The sequence below is a fragment of the Bubalus bubalis genome, chromosome 13 (genome assembly GCF_019923935.1).
Source record: "Bubalus bubalis isolate 160015118507 breed Murrah chromosome 13, NDDB_SH_1, whole genome shotgun sequence".
Taxonomy (NCBI): Eukaryota; Metazoa; Chordata; class Mammalia; order Artiodactyla; family Bovidae; genus Bubalus; species Bubalus bubalis.
The window spans coordinates 55,284,184-55,301,261 of NC_059169.1; the positions used below are offsets into that span (position 1 = coordinate 55,284,184).

Sequence of the window (17,078 nt, forward strand, 5' to 3'; positions counted from 1 at the left end):
CTTCTCAGAAGCCGGCTGTGCTTATAATAGAACTGTATTTATGAATCATCTGTATTAGTATTAAAAGAAAGCAGAGTGGAGGCCGCCTCGGGGTTCTGCCTTGATTCACTTGAGTTTAAATCATGAAAGGACTAGTAACTGGGGCAGTGCCCGAGAGGGAACTTGAAAGAAGGAATCCAGCTCAGAAGTTCTGTGTTTATAAACAGATGTTACAGCATTGCTCAACAAAGGAAAAATGTTTGCCTAGCCGTACTGTTTTTGATATGCTCTTAAGTTCAAAAAGGAAAATAAATTAAAAAAAAAAAACAGTTTAGGGCATTAGCTTGGAAACTCAGTACTCAGAGCATGTTTGAAAAGCAGACTGACACGATGAACTTGTGGTTTTACTTGCACACAACTGGCTGCCCCAGATACAGTTGTAAGAAGGTGGTCTGGCCAGTGCTTACCAGGCTCAGATTCTGGTCAACAGAGACATCAAGTCGAATAGTTTGTGTGAAACTTTAAAAGTAAGGTCAGAATGATTCCTTTTTTAAAAAGAGAAAGATACACATCCTCATATAATCCTTCTACCATTCATTTGAAAAATGATGCTTTCTTAATTTAAATAATCTTGCTTCTGATGAATAAAATCTTCTTATATCTTGATTACTGTTTTGTTGTAAACTCCTGTTGAGCTTTGCTTCTATTATTTTCTTAGTGATATTGTATCTCAAAATCACATCTTAGTTTCATTTTAATCAGATGGTTTGTTTTTCTGATCTTCAGTTGTGTGAAAGTGTTAGTTGCTCAGTCGTGTTGGACTCTTTGCGACCCCACAGACTGTAACCCACCAGGCTCGTCTGTTCCTGGGGATCCTCCAGGCAAGAATACTGGACTGGTTGCCATTCCCTTCTCCAGGGGAAGTCCCAACCCAGGAATGGAACCCCATTCTCCCACACTGCAGGCAGATTCTTTACTGTCTGAGCCACCAGGGAAGCCCATATTTAAGGAACCATTGCCAAATCCAAGGTCATGAAGATTTTACCCTATGTTTTCTCATTTTTAAGGTAGAGTTTAGAATGTCCATACTGATTAAGGCACATTTAAGAGAAGACTCTGGAGAGTCCCTTGGACTGTAAGGAAATCAAACCAGTCAATCCTAAAGGGAATCAACCCTGAATATTCATTGGAAGGACTGATGCTGAAGCTGAAGTGCTAATACTTTGACCACCAATGCAAAGAGCCAGCTTATCAGAAAAGACCTTGATGCTGGGAAAGACTGAAGGCAAAAAGAAGGGGTGGCAGAGGATGAGATGGTTAGATCGCATCACTGACTCAATGGACATGAACTTGAGTCAACTCCAGGAGATAGTGGAGGTCAAGGAAGCCTGGCAGGCTGTAGTCCATGGGGTTGCAGAGTCAGACGTGACTTAGCGAATGAAGAATAACAACAAAAGGGAATAATATCTTAAGTAATTTTGAAAGTTGCCTGTCTTCATCTTGTACATGCCACTCTAGCACATTTAATACTGGTATTCATCATGCTCTTCAAGCCAGTCAAACTTGGGATCCCCAACATTTCTGTGTCAGTAATGTAAGGTACAAAACAAGCAGATTCAGTAAAGACCTGCTTCATCCTCACCTGCTTCATCAGTGGGTGTCTAGATGCTATTCTGGTTGGGTTTACAGGATGGGGAGTGGCGATGATTCCTGGCCCGAGTCTCCTAACAGCAGAGATGTGGAAGGGAGGAGAAGATCCCCAGGAGACCGGTTGTTGACTGCAGACCACTGCCCCTGGCCTCGGGGTGGTGGTGGTGGAACTGGGGGCAGCCGTGGTGTCCTGGGAGGAGGACCTGAGAGTTCTCAGAGTTGTCGGATTGGAACAAATCTGCCTGGGTGGGAGCAACACCTGCACAGCAGCCCAGTCCAAGCCTGCCCACCACCACTCTGCCCACACCTGCCCCGAAGGCACATGGCACGTCTTGCTGGGTGTGCGGAGAACCGCTGGCTCAGGGCAGGCACTGGCAAGGGTGCCTACTGGTGTATTGAGTGCTTGTATTATAAAAGGACGTTGGGTTTTGTCAAGTGCTTTTTAAGCATTGTTGTCCCCCTGTGGGCCCATCATTGTTTAGTTGCTCAGTCGTGTCCGACTCTTTGTGACGCCACAGACTGTAGCCCCCCAGGCTCCTCTGTCCATGGGATTCTCCAGGCAAGGATCCTGGACTGGGTTGCCATTTCCTTCTCCAGGGGATCTTCTCAACCCAGGGACTGAACCCAAGTCTTCTGCACAGGTAGATTCTTTACCTTCTGAGCCACCACGGAAGCCCTTTTTTAAGCATAATTGAGGCGATTAGTGCGGTTTTTTGTCCCTTTCCTTTTTTTTTATCATGGGTTACATTGATTTTGGTATGAATCATCATCATTGCCGTCCTGGAATGAATCCCACTTGGCTGTGATGTATAATCCTTGAATATGCACTGATTTTTATAAGGTACGTTTTTGTTGAGGGTTTTTGCATCTGTACTTGTCAGAAATCTTGCTCTGTAGTTTTCTCCCCCTAGAGTGCCTTTTTCTGGCTTTGGTATTAGGATAATATTAGCCTCATAGAATGAGTTAGGATGTATTCTTTCCTCTTCATTTTTTGCAAGAGTTTGAGAAGGATTGGTATTAGTTTTTCTTTAAATATTTGGCAGAATTCACATGAAGGCATCTGGTTCTGGGCTTCCCTTTGTCAGGAGGTTTTTAATGACTGAGTCCATCTCTTTGTTGTGGTCTATTTTGGTTTTCTATCTCTTCTGTGTCAGTTTCATTGGCTTGTGTATTTCTAAGAATGCCTTTTTTACCTAGTTATCCAATTTGTGGTACCTTTGTTCATGGTGTTCTCTTATAACCTTTTTATTTCTGTAAAGTCCATGGCAATGTCTTCTCCTTCATCTCTGATTTTACTTACTTGAGTCTTCTCCCTTTTCTCCTCTGTTAATCTAAGTTTCGTCAATTTTGTTGATCTTTTCAAAGAACCAACTTTCGGTTTTATTGCTTCTCTCTATTGTTTTTCTCTATTTATTTGTCTCTGTGCTAATCTTTATCATTTCCTTCCATCTGCTAGCTTTTGGCTTAGTTTACTCTTATTTTTCTAATGTAATAAAGTTAAACATTAGGTTGTCGATTTTACATCTTTTTTAGTATAGACATTTACTGCTATAAATTTCCCTCTGAACACCTCTTTTAGAGGTGTATCCCTCTTTTGCTGTATCCTTATCAATATAAGTTTTGATATTTTGTTTTTTATTCTCAATCATCTCAAAGTGTTTTCTAATTTCCTATGTGATTTCTCTTTGTCCCATTGGTTATTTAAGAGTGGATTATTTATCTTCTGCATATCTTTGAACTTCCCAGTTTTCCTTCTGTTATTGATTTCTAGTTTAATTCATTTGTGGTTGGAAAAGATACTTTGTACGATTTTAGTCTTTTTAAAGAAGAATATATATTCTGCAGTTGTTGAGTACTTCCTATTATTCTTAGAATAGAATTCAAGCTCCCCACTATGGTTTAAATTCCTACAAGTACGGATCCTGACTAGCTTCTCTGGCACTGTCTCTCTCCACTCTTCTCTTGGTTTGCTCAGGAATCTTTTTTTTTGTTTTTCTGACTTATTAACATAATGCTCTAGTGTAATAACATTACGTATGTGAGTGACTGATTAACATAATGCCTTAGTGAAAGAACACTAACGTATACCTTTTGATAGCATGTGGAGCCATTGTGTGTATCTTTGTGAAACGTTTAAGAGTGTATGGAGAAAGAGTGAACATGAATGTTCACAGCAACATTATTCACAATAGCCAAAAGGTGGAGACAGCTCAGATGTCCACCATCCGATGAACAAATAAACAAAACATGGTCCATCCATCCAATGGAATGTTATTCAGTCATAAAAAGGAATGAAGTTCTGTTGCATGCTGACATAGATGACCTCGAAAACTTTCTGCTAAGTGAAAGAAGACAGACACAGAAGGTCATGTAATATTTTATGGTTCCTTTTATAGGAAATATCCAGCATAGGCAAATTCAGACACAAAGCAAATTAGTGCTTGTCAGGATGTGGTGGTGGGGAAATAGGGGATGAGGCATGACTACTTCATGGGTTGGGGGTTTCCCCTCCAGTGGTGACGGTTATATAACATTGTCAATGTACTCAGTGTCACTAAGGGTAAATTTTATGTTATGTATATTTCACCACAATGAAAAAAATCAATCCAGTTTAAAATCTTTTTTCTTCCTGTGCAAAAGAAAGCGCTCATTTTCAAATAATGTGTATTATCAGTATTGAAACACAAACCACATTGTTCAAAGACCAAAGTTTAAGATGAAAAATAAGTAAAATGATTAAGACTCACTCTTACATGACATTACATCCAGTGTCAGAGAGCTTGGTATAAAATGGACTTTAAAAAGTCCAACTATTTTGTTTATTGGCAGACTGTTCTGTGGTACATCTGGAATTCATATGTTGAGTGTTACGGTAGATATTTTTGTTTAACCAGTTTGGATGAACAAGATAAAGCTTACACTCCAGGCCTGTATCCTTGCCCCAGTTAAGATTGCAAAATGCTCTTTTTAAATATATTTTAAAAATAAAGAACATAGCTAGAAATCAGTCCATCACATTTTGGTCTTGTTACACACTCAACATGAGTTTTCTTGGTGGTGGTGGTGGTGGTGATGGTGATGAAAGAGCACAGAAAATAATGAATTGATTTGTTGTTTACTTGAAAAAATATGAAAGTCAAAGATAAATATGTTACTGAAAATTATTAGAGAATGTCTGTTTATCTTCCAGAACTAATTGTCATTTGAATTACTCATGACAAAACACGGCCATCAAAAGTGAAAATGTTCGCATGTCCGATTATGGTGGAGCTTCCATGTCACATAGCATGCAACCTGAGGTTTTATTTTCTTCTGTAAACTCTCTGATTAAAACACAAGGTGTCAGTGAAATCTTAAACATGGAAGCCCAGACAGAAAGCATAATTAGTTCATATATGACAGTTCATATCCTTCCCTACTCTGTTTAATACTCATCTAGTTATACTATATAGACCTTAACAAGAATGTTTAAAAAATGAATTTAAAGAGTCATATGTTCTTTTTCACTGCGATAAAATGCAATAGCCTCTTTAATCTTGGGGGCAAGAGAGGTTGGACTTGTGAAGCTCTGTTTGTGTTTTAAATTAGGTCAAGTCGTATTGTACATGTTAGCTAATTAACTAGAATTTACTGGTCTGTACAAAATTTGAATAATAGTCCTTCACATTCCTTTTTTTTTTTTTTTTTTTCCTCTAAACAATACTGTTGGAATGTTGGGAGGAATATAGCATAATTTTTTTTAAGAGCATACATATATTTTAGAGTCGGACAGATCAGGCCTAAATCTTGATTCAACTGCAGGTTGTTTAAGTGAAAACCCGTTTCTAGATTTGTAGAGTCATCTTCATCTGTAAGACCCTTGCTGTGGAGGATTGTCATGACATTTCGAAGGTGGGCAACACGGGGCCAGTCCTCTGCAGGTATTTGGTGTGTGGGCTCTGTGATAACGTTGATGGTAATTTAGATGACTTTCTACCAAAAATTTTCAAGGTCTCCTGTTGTTAGCAGATCTCTAAATAATCTCATCATTTTTTCCATCCCCCTGTGTGGTTTTAGGGAGTGCTCAAATTGTTTAGTCGTGTCTGACTCTTTGGGCTTCCCAGGTGGCACCAGTGGTAAGAAACCTGCCTGGCAATGCAGGAGACATTAGAGATGAGGGTTCGATCCCTGGTTTGGGAAGATCCCCTGGAGGAGGTCATGGCAACCCACTCCAGTATTCTTGCCTGGAGAATCCCATGGACAGAGGAGCCTGGCCGACTTTTCTGGCTTCTTTGGTTAATTCACAATGGACATGAGTTTGAGCAAACTCCAGGAGATAGTGAAGAACTGGGAGGCCTGGTGCACTGCAGTCCATGGGGTCACAGAGTCGGACACGACTTCGTGACTCAACAACAAATGGACAGGTGGTCCACCAGAGAGAATCTGAAGGCCAGGGTCTAGTTCTCAAGCTGTCTCATTTGGATGACAGACTGGCTGAAGCCTAGTGTTGACTGGAGCTTGGTTACTTGATGGAAAATTTAAGCTACAGGGCCCAGTCTCACTCTGAAGTAAACCATTTTCTCACAAACATGAATCAATCTCACGGTTTGGTTGCAATAAGCAATACTCAAGTTTCCCAAGTTACTTAACCATTCATTGTAGCCCACACTTTTACTTGCGTTAGACATAAGTTCCTATTCCTGTGTTTATTTGTCACTGTTTACACAGCTGTGTTTGTTTGTGTTCATACATCCTCTCGTGAATTTGCCTGCTTATAGAGGCTGTTTCGGATTTAGGTTTCATCTCGATCAGGTCCGAGGTATGATCTTTTTAACTTGCTGTGTGGTGAACATCTAATGTGTGCTGTTTGATTATGACATTATGTCTGCATAACTAGAAGCAATATTTTTATGAGTATTAAACACATTTACCAACAAATATCCTTTAAAAGTATGATTGGATTATAATTCTTATTCATCCAGGTCCAAGCCATATGGTATTTGTGCCTTTCCCAGTGACAATGAGAAACATGTATCAGGGTGGCCCAGAGTCATGGAGCCCAGATACACCAGGACTCAACATCCCCAAATGACCGTTCTTGTTTTTGTTCCAGCTGTTGTGTTTTTATGGTTCAGTAACTCAACCCTCGGAGAAGGCAATGGCAATCCACTCCAGTACTCTTGCCTGGAAAATCCCATGGATGGAGGAGCCTGGTGGGCTGCAGCCCATGGGGTCGCTGAGGGTCGGACACGACTAAGCGACTTCACTTTCACTTTTCACTTTCATGCATTGGAGAAGGAGATGGCAACCGACTCCAGTGTTCTTGCCTGGAGAATCCCAGGGACAGGGGAGCCTGGTGGGCTGCCGTCTATGGGGTCACACAGAGTCGGACACGACTGAAGCAACTTAGTAGCAGCAGCAGCAGCAGCAACTCAACCCTGATGGTTCTCTCTGGCTCTGGCCACAGTGGAAACCTGACTTTAGGGGTTAGGATTGGGTGCTCCTGTGTGGCCAGGGACAGGGCGAAAGTCCCAGGTGTTCCAGGTGGGCTTTAGTGCCTCACAGCTCAGATGCTGGTAGCAGCCGCGTGGGCAAATGGGCCCTCAAAACGGGCTCCATCCAGATGGTGGTGGTAGCTTTTTTTTTCTCCAAACCGTTGGTGTTGTTCAGTACTGTAACAGCAACAGTGTTAAAATAAAGTAATAATAATAATGTTCACTGTCTCAGAACATGGGGGCCCACGGCAAGGTTGTGAATAATCCAGTTCCTTGTTTGCCCCAAAAGTTGCCTTCCAGAGCACACCTCAGTTCAGCCTGCTTAAAACTGTGGAGAGTCTGATTCCAATGTGCAGAATATTAAGTGCTTGCTGTGTGCCCTACGCTGCTGGGTGCTGGGGAGACAGAACACGATGACAGACCCCCATCTGGCAGACGGTCTGGTCTGGTGGGCCTGAGGACGTATATGTCGGGGTGGCACGTGTTTGCTTCCCTGTAAACAGAGGAGAGCTGCAGGTGGAAGTGCAATATTCCAGCCATGTCCCAGGTGGAGGGAGTGTGTGAGCCGCCTAGCACACCTTCCCTCCTCACCCCGATGTTGCACGAAGGCCCCTGCAGGGGATCCTGCGTGCAGTGTGCGCGTCCGAGTCTCCTGGGTGGTGGAGATGTGAGAATTCCGTCCCCGTGGTTTTCAGGTACCAGCAAGGTCAACCTGGTGAGGATCCCGTCCACGGCCTCCAGCCCGCGGGACACGGCCCTGGCGGCCGTCATCTGCAGCGCCCTGGCCACCGTGCTGCTGGCCCTGCTCGTCCTCTGTGTCATCTACTGTAAGCGGCAGTTCGTGGAGAAGAAGCCAAGCTGTAAGTCCTGAGCACTTGCTGTGTCTTGGCATCCTGCCGAAGGGTGTTGATCATCATCATTGTCCTCTGAGTATCCAACGAGGACCTGAGAGGAGCATCTGGCTGCGGCCACGGGGACAGAGAACATGTGCTCCCAGGGGAGGCGCTGAGGGTGCAGCCGAGGGGCGGCATCACTTCACGGGGGTCTGAGGAGGCAGGGCCGCCCCCGCCCTCCACAGAAACACAGTTCCTTCTAAGTTCTGGCAACACAAAGGCCCCCCATCTCGAGCTTTCTTGACTGATTGTTTCGTTTCTCTGCCTTTTTGTAAGAAGTATTTTTAAATGTGAACCACAGCTGTCCTTTCCTCCCACACTGCAGAAGCTGGGTGGTTCTGGCCGCGCTGTGATGTTCCTGGGCTTCCCCTGGGGAACTTGTCTCACTGACCGAGTTCTCGGCCTCCGCAGGGTCCCTGAGGGCACAGGACCTGCAGTACAACGGCTCTGAGCTGTCCTGTTTCGACAGATCCCGGCTCGGCGCCCCTGCGCCCCGCACTTGCTGTCAGTGCCTGCGGGACTCAGCCCAGGCCTGCGGTAAGTTCAGAGCTTGGGGTCCACTAGGAACGCAGGCCCCGAGGCCGCAAAGAGCGCTCCTGCTCTGTTTTCCAGTTAAAGCTAATCGAGTTCAGTCATTCTCCCTCGTACCCAGAGGTTTGGGGTGTTGTGCGTCTTTAAGTATTAATATCAAATAGAAAAGAAGCATCTCATTAAAATTCTATGACTTCTCAGTAACTTTTAAAACAAGTTCGCCTTCATTTTGGCGTCAATTGATTTAAAGTCATGTGAGCCTTTTGTAGAGTAAGGTTGTCTGTGGGTTTCTTGTCTGGTGGGTTCAAAGTGAAGCTGCACATGGCTGTCTTAGTGTCTTTCTGGATTTCTTTTTCTTTTAACTAGTTTATTTATTTATTTTTGGTGTGCTGGGTCTTGGTTGCCGCGTGGGCTTTTCCCTGGTTGTGGCGAGTGAAGGTTACTCTCTCTTTGTTCTGTGGGGGCTTCTCATTGCTGTGGCTTCCTCTTATGATGAAGCAACGACTCTAGGGCTCATGGGCTTCAGAAGTTGGGGCCCCCAGGCTCTGGAGCACAAGCTTAGTAGCTGGGGCACACAGGCTTAGTTGCTCCGTGGCATGTGGGATCTTCCCAGACCAGGGATCAAACCCATCTCTCCTGCATCGACAGGCGATTCTTTTACCACTGAGCCACCAGGGAAGCCCCGGATTTCTTACAGAAGAGGGAGGAGGGAGACCTGTGACAGGGTTTTCCACAAACCAGTGTTGCCTCTGGGATAATTGACAGAGATGGAAGTTCAGGGAAGTCCAGGCAGACCCCAGAGACACTGGGGTCGGTTCCAGACCATTGTAGTAAAGAGAATATTGCAATAAAGTGAGTCACGGGACATTCTGGGTTCCCCGGTGCCTATAACATTATCTTTATGCTATACTGTAGTATATTAAGTGTGCAATAGCATCATGTCCTAAAAAATAACATATAAACCTTCATTTAAAAATAATTTATTGCTGAAAAATTCTAATCATCATCTGAGCCTTCAGTGAGTCATACTGCAACAGGCACATCAAGGTCCCCTGAGCGCAGAGCATCGTAACAACTATAATAATAATGAAAAAGGTTGAAATACTGTGAGACTTACCAAAATGGGACACAGAGACACAGAGTGAGCAGACGCTGTAGGAAAAATAGCGCCCCTAGATTGTGAGACATGGGGCTGCCACAGACCTGCACTTCGGGAAAAAGCAGTAATTGTCAGGCACGATACAGCCAGGTCTGCCAGTAATTCAGGTGGACTAAGGTTTCTAACATGGGCAAAAGTCAGCAAAGGAACACTGCTGCTGCTGCTGCTAAGTCACTTCAGCCGTGTCCGACTCTGTGCGACCCCATAGACGGCTAACTTACGCTTAACTTCTCGCCGCATCCCCATGACCTCACCTCCTCTGCAGGGCATAATCAAGGTGGCCACAGCCCTTCCAGAAGCCTGCCCTCTGCCCACTCCATCCTCACCTCTGTGTCCCTGGGGACATAGCACCTAGCAGTGTGTCGTGTCCTGTAACCATCCATGAGGTTCCGTATTTCCCAGTTTGATGGCTGGTCCTCTCAGAACTGTCCGATCTTTCATTTCAAGACATCGAAGGGTTCAGCTTTTCAATCTAATATTTAATATGGGAAATAAGGCATTTTTAGCACAATTCTTTCTCTGCTGACCATTACTGTCTGTATTTATTAATTGATTTCCTAGGTAAGCAAGAACTTCCCTTCTTCCCCATTTATTCTTTCCTTTAATTACCGTGGACGCAGTATCCCTGATAAAGGGGTGACGGTCCTTTTTTATCATTATTTATTTTGAGGCTCATATTTTCCCAGGTTTGGCCAGAGGGAGTCCCTTCACCCTGCTCAGGCGTCATTTGGACATAGCTTTATTATCCTTTTAGCTTCTCTCTTATTTTCTGGCTCAGAAAGAAGTTCCAGGCTCATCTTGTATTTTCCAACTGGAGTGCTAGAACCAGCCATTTCTACAGGGAATGGCAGTGCCTTTCTTTGAATAAATTTGAAATGTCCCACAGCGAGGGTGACTTGCTGAGATGACTGGCGGTGGATTCAGGCGCGTCCCCACGATCACGGCCGCTCAAGACAAGGGCTGCTTCCGGATAGAATCGGCTGCAGGCTGGGCGGCCATCCCTCTCAACATGGTTTGCTGCTGCATCTCAGTGGTTAACTTTCATTTTTAAAAGGGAAATGGTTTCATCATCTTTTTTCTTTTGATAAAAGAAAAGAAATAATTCATCGTGGAAACTTTGGATGTGTGTGTGTTTGTGTATTAATATATAATTTCCTCAAACCTTTCTCTGTATATTTAATATGTGTGTGTCTTTGCATTTGTCAGTATGCTTTACTGTGTTTATGGTTTATAAAATCAGATTTACGTATGTCTGTATGCATAGAGAGAGGAGTCTAGAAGGCTATTCAGAAATGTGGACAGTGTTTTGCAGTGTATAGAAGTGGGAAAGATTTATTTTTCGATTTCTGATCTAATCTCTCTATTTTTAAAGTTTGTCTTCAATGAATGTATATTGTCTTCGTAACCAAAAATAATATACATACTGCTTCAGTGAACAGAGTAGTTAGTAAAGCTGTATGCACATAGTTATTTCTTAAGCTACCAAAGTGAAAACCAAAGTGTGAATGTGTGTTGAGTTAAAGGCTGTGGACATTCGTGTTCTGCCCAGCATCACCCTGCCTGCTCACAGAAACACTGTCCTTCCTGCCCTCATCAGCCATGTATGACAGACTCATTTCATTTCCCCTCTCTTCGTGCCTTTTCAGTATTATTTTCATTGCAGAGAAATTGACATCACATTAAGTTTACCGTTTTAACCATTTCCCGGTGAGCAGTTCGGGGACATTAAGCACATTCACCACCACCATCCCCAGAATGCTGTCCTGATCCCACACAGGAAACCCCCATCTTCCTACCTCCAGGCCCTGGGACCACCCTCCAGCTGCCCATCTCCAGGTCCTTCATAGAAGTGGTTCATCATTTTTTAAGAGAAAAGAGAAAAAAATTAAACCTCATGGCCCATCCCCCTCAGAAATCACCCAAAGGGGAACAGCTAAATGTTCAAGTGCAGTGTTGAAGCGATGTAACAAGCCCTCCGACTTTCCTAGGGCCCATCCACCTCGTCCCATCCCGGTGCTGTGGTGGGACCTGCGGCATCGGCCAGGACACTCCTGGTTGTCGGGGGCACTGCAAGGCCACCCTTCAGGACAGGTAAGTGGGTGGGTCTTTGCAAAATATTTTTTTATTTAATTGCTTGGCAGCACTGGATCCTAGTTGCAGCACATGGGATCTGGTTCCCCGGTCAGGGATCAAGCCCGGGCCCCCGGCTTTGGGAGCTTGGAGCTCCAGTCACTAGACCACCAGGGAAGTCCCAAAGTCGTGTTTTTAATCAATATAATTTCATATTCCCTTGTGCAAATATACATCCTATTTATTTTCATTGCATGTAAAACTATGGGGACATCACTTTCTTAGTAGTATTAATGACATTCTAGACATTTAAGAGGGTGGGAACTTTGGAAAGAATTAGGTAAGTCTCTCGGGGTTACTTAGAGCCAATGCAACATTCTTTATACTGTATATCCTGCTAATTTTATTTTTGTCCTATATTCATGATTTGTAGCACTTTTGTCATCTCTAAGTAATTTTTAGTATGCCACATACCCAGAGAATTTCAGGATAGTAGTCAAACTCAGTGAAGACCTAGGACACTCCATATTTTAGACGTTGGATTAAGTATAAATATAAGGAAATGGCAACCCTCTCCAGGATTCTTGCCTGGAGAATTCCATGGACAGCAGATCCTGGTAGGCTGCACTCCTCAGGGTCGCAAAGAATTGGACATGACTGAGCGATCAACACATGTTGATTAGAAGAAGTAGGTATAGAAATTCAATTTTATAGTAAATGGAGTAATTTAACTTATTGTACTGAAGCAAGTTTATAAAAAAGGAGGCACGAGAATTCTGACTTAATAAAATGTTGTTTATTTCACGTTGTTGTTCAGTCACTCAGTCGTGTCCGTCTCTTTGTGACCCCATGGACTGCAGCACGCCAGGCTTCCCTGTCCTTCCCATCTCCCAGAGTTTACTCAAACTCATGTCCATTGAGTCGGTGATGCCATCCAACCATCTCAGCCTCTGTTGTCCCCTTTTCCTCTTGCCCCCAGTTTTTTCCCAAATCAGGGTCTTTTCCAATGAGTTTCTTTCACCTAGGAAACTTGAAAGCATAGTTGGAGTGTTGCTTTATAGGAAGTTTTTCTCCCGATAGAGTACTTATACACTTTCGAACATGTGTCCAGAAACACAGGTCCAGCGGGGGAGGCGATTCCCACTTTCTTTGGGTCCCTGTCAAGGTCCCTCTGTGGCGAGTTCTCAGACGCCTGGCCTCTGATGCAGAATCCCGGTGGTGGTGACGACGTCTCCTCCTGCGACTCCTGCCCTGAGCTCCCTGGAGAAGACGCTCACTCTCTCGACCCAGAGAGCACAAGCTTGGCTTCCCTGGACTCAGACAGCAGCCGGGGTCCGGTCGGTGGGGCGGGGCCAGTTCTAGCTCATCCGGAGACCTTTACAGACACTACTGATTTGTCGAGACTCACCAACACGCTGCCAGAGCTTGTGCGGGCTCGGGTCGTGCTCACTGCTGGAAACCAGCTGGATCAGGGGCGAGGAGATGCCCTACACCTGACCACACAGCCACCCGCCCAGGTAAGGCCCCCCCCAGTGGTGGATCTTGGGATGGGTGCAGTACTGACTCAGGGATGCCCAGAAAGAACCAAGCTCTGACCCCAGAAAATGTGGGGGACCCTGGGGAGAAGGTCTTTACATCCTTCATACCCTCTTGTGTGTTATAGGAGAGTATGTTTACATTAAATTTCAGGAGTTGCTTTTTTTTTTTTGTACTAACAACCCCACCCCTTTGAAAATAATTTATTTCTATTTTATTTTCAATGAAACTTTAAATTCCTACCCAGACACTCATTTATATTTTAACCTCTATTTACTCTTTTTTCCCCAGCTTTATGGAGATAGAATAGACATATAACATTGTATAAGTTAAAGGTGTGCAGTGTGCTGATTTGATTTATTGCCAAGTACATCCTGGCACGTCCCAGTGCAGGAGACGTGGGTTTGATCCCTGAGTTAGGAAGGTCCCCTGGGAGAGGAAATGGCAACCCATTCCAGTATTCTTGCCTGGAGAATCCCATGGACAGAGAAGCCTGGACAGCCACAGCCCACAGAGTCACAAAGAGTTGGACACAACTAAGCGTGCAAGAAATTAAAAAAAAATTAGCAGATTTCTAACTTGTGATGCATTTGTTCCCCAAAATGTATTTTTACGCAACAGTCTTCTTGTGGGTGGTTTAAGCCGCCCAGAGTCTGACAGGGATAGTTATGGTGGTGGTGTAGTCGCTCAGTCGTGTCTGACTCTCGCAACCCTGCGTGTGGACTGTAGTCCGCCAGGCTCCTCTATCCATGGGATTCTCCAGACAAGAATACTGGAGTGGGTTGCTGTCTCCTTCTCCATGTAGTTATGGTTCAGGATAAAGCAAGTAGGAGTAAGCAGCTTCCTTAGTCTGTGTGACTCAAATTTAGTCCAATTTTCCCTCAACACACCTCTCCAGAAGGGAAGAGGACTAAGATATTGAGACATCACTTGCAAAGACGTTTGGGGAATGAAATAGCTTGTTCGATTACAGGAAAAGCTTTTGTGGGTGGTGTTTTTGAACAAACATTTTAAATGTCAGCATGAAATGTGGGAGGAATGGTAGGAAAGAGATGAGATGACCTGGGTTCTAGTTTCTCAATCTATTAAAATCTCTTTTTTTTCCTCTATTGACCAATTAAGTCTAATTTGCCTTCCATAGTAGCATTAACAAGGTTGGTATTATCATATCAGTTGACCAACATATTTGACAAAACTATCTTATTATTGAGAGAGCCTCAGAAATTTCTATTTCGAGATAATCTGCTTAGACTTATGAAAAAAAATTTTACTGTAGATGTATCTGATATGTCATCAACGCCAAATTAGTAGTAAGTTGATGAAAAGTGACTGCAGAAATGAGGGTTTCACGCATGTATGATAATATGCAGTGGCCAAACCTCAGCCTCTCCCAAAGTGAGGTCACTGCCCTTTTGTGACAAGGGTCACACCTAAAGGCTGCTTCCTGCCAATGATGTTTGCCCTGTGACATGTATGAGTGAGTGTTCCAGGGAGGTCATTTATGAGAGGAGTCTCCTTCCCAAACTCTTTCTAAGCTTTCTCCAATAACATCACAGAAGTTCTAAATTCAAAGACCAAGAATGGCACTAATCATTAACCATCTTTGTTCTTTGAAAGAATAGACTAAAGAATCCTAAAATCTTTGCCCATAGTTGCTTTAAAGAAGTGCGACACAGAACCAGGCTTGAAATGTTTGACAGGTTGGAAATCAGCAGAAGAATTGTCCCTTGATATAGTTTGTTGGGGTTCATTTTCATCTTTTAAGGGCTGTTTGCCCAGATGGAGTGGGTGGGTTGTTAGAAAGTCTTTATTTTTATTCCCAGGGTACATGGGTGCCTGATATTAGGACGCCGTAACAGGATCTTCCCGTCCATAGGTCATTAAATTCACGTGCAGCGTTAGGCAAAGCGAAGCACCGTCCGCCTTCACAGCCACAGCGTAGGCCTCCAGTTCAGGTGCTGTGTTCAGAGCTCTCCTTGTGTCGCCATTTCAGGGGGACGAAAGGACTTGCTTCTTTCTTCAGTGAAGTGTCCAGCAGAGCCTGCGTGTGGACTCGCTGCCATCTGGACTTCTCATGGCTTCTGGGGAAAAAAGGTGAATCTGAACTGAACTGATGTCATTTAAACTTCTGAGCCAGGCCCGCCATGAGCCGAAACCTCGAGGAATGGCGCCTCCAAGCTTTGCATCTTTTCCACACAAGGAGCGTCTGAGCGGGAGGCCAACTTCAGAGACCCAGTGGGCCGGGTTTGCAGCCTCCGAGCTTAGGGGTGTGACGAGAAGCAGAAACACAGTCACGCTTCTTTTCGTGGTGGATGTGGTGGTTTGACGAGACTGAAGGCCCAGAGTATAACTTTTCATTCACACTCTCTGGAAATAATTTCACATCTCCTACTCAAAGTCAATGTCAGATCGGTTACCTAGTTTTTACGCAGGATGGGTTCACAGGTGAGTGTTTCTGTGTACTGGAGGTCACCTTTTCATCATCTGAAAAATTAGCATGGGAGGTTAGAATTGATCTCCCACGGCCTGCCTGAGTCTTGGCTCATCAGATGGTGGCCGGGAAATCGGAAGAGATCAAATCTTATAGAATGGACACTTCTCCATCAGCCACTGTCTCATCAACCCCAGCTGAGTTAGTGACAGGAGGGGCCTGAGTTAGCGAATGTGGTTGGGAAAGACTACCCAACCCCCCCCCCCCCGAGTTAAAAGCTCCTTAATCCTCATCCTAGATTAGCAGATTTCCTCGAAAATCCACTGATATGGAAGCATTTGTTACTTCTGTCCCTGGGACTGAGCTCAAAAGATCCAGATTTTCTCTTCTGTAGAAAAGCAGTATTTATAATAATCTTTTGTTTGCATCGTGTTTTATAATAAAGGCTTTAGAAATGCCAGCACATGGTGTGTCCATGCCACTGAAACACGATGCCAGGTGAGTAGTCTTAGGAGACGACTCTGCGTATTAGGACCAGGAGAACGAGCACAGCGAGGTGGATGGCTTGTAACTGCCGTCGTGTCGTCTGATCAGCACGTTACAGGGCTCCCTTTGATCTCCTAAGCTTGGTCAGCCCAGCAGTTTCCACCACAGCCCAGCGACACTGGATTGAAGAGTCTGGTGCTTCTACGAAGGCGATCCACCCCTGCCACCTTGACGTTGATGTACTAGAATTTGCTCTACAGCTAAGACAGAAACAAACACAGCTCAGTCGTGAACCAGGGGACGGCTCCTTAGCTCTTCATCTCTGCACGCTGGAAAGGATTTATTTGAGCAGGATTTCTTTCTTTTCCTACCATGTTCATAATCAGTCCTGGCTGTTGCCTTTTAAGTGATGATTATTAGCTTTGTTCCATTTGCACTTAAAAAAGACGTAAACCTTCAAACATCCATGCGTTAGAGAATGCTCACATATTTTGTTTCCGAGTTGGTCCTCCGAAATCAGTGTCTTCTCCTGACCTTCCACATAAGCACTGGAGGCAATTGCCAGCGGTCCAGTGGTTAGGACTCAGCACTTTCACCGCCAAGGGTCTGGGTTCAATCCCTGGTCAGGGAAATAACATCCCACAAGCCACATGATATGGCCAAGAAAGTTTGAAGTGAGCATTAGAACTCTACCTTTCCCAGGACATTGTTACTCCTCTCTTATTACCCCGTGCTTTTCTCTCTTGCATTCATGAGATCTTACAGGGTGCACCCCCTCATCTTCCTTCATCCACAGCTCAGGCTCCCTGCGAAGACACAAGCTCACCTGGGCTTGGTGTGTTGTATGTGTGACCTCCGTTCCTTGGACT

General features: G+C 44.4%; 1 protein-coding gene across 7 annotated transcripts in view; it reads left to right on the plus strand.

Moving 5' to 3' along the window:
- TNFRSF19 (TNF receptor superfamily member 19) overlaps positions 1-17,078 on the plus strand; it is an 89,796-nt gene that overhangs the window by 72,354 nt on the left and 364 nt on the right. For 3 of the 7 annotated variants that reach the window (XM_044927292.2, XM_006070941.4, XM_006070942.4), the window contains exons 6-10: positions 7,799-7,963; positions 8,408-8,533; positions 11,675-11,777; positions 12,868-13,273; positions 15,169-15,301. In XM_044927292.2, the coding sequence (XP_044783227.2) occupies positions 7,799-7,963; positions 8,408-8,533; positions 11,675-11,777; positions 12,868-13,273; positions 15,169-15,234 (866 nt within the window). In that variant the 3' untranslated portion in view covers positions 15,235-15,301. Of the gene's footprint in view, positions 1-7,798; positions 7,964-8,407; positions 8,534-11,674; positions 11,778-12,867; positions 13,274-15,115; positions 16,675-17,078 lie in introns of those variants that run through there. The other 4 variants (XM_006070945.4, XM_006070944.4, XR_006544064.2 and 1 more) reach the window with 4 other exon arrangements.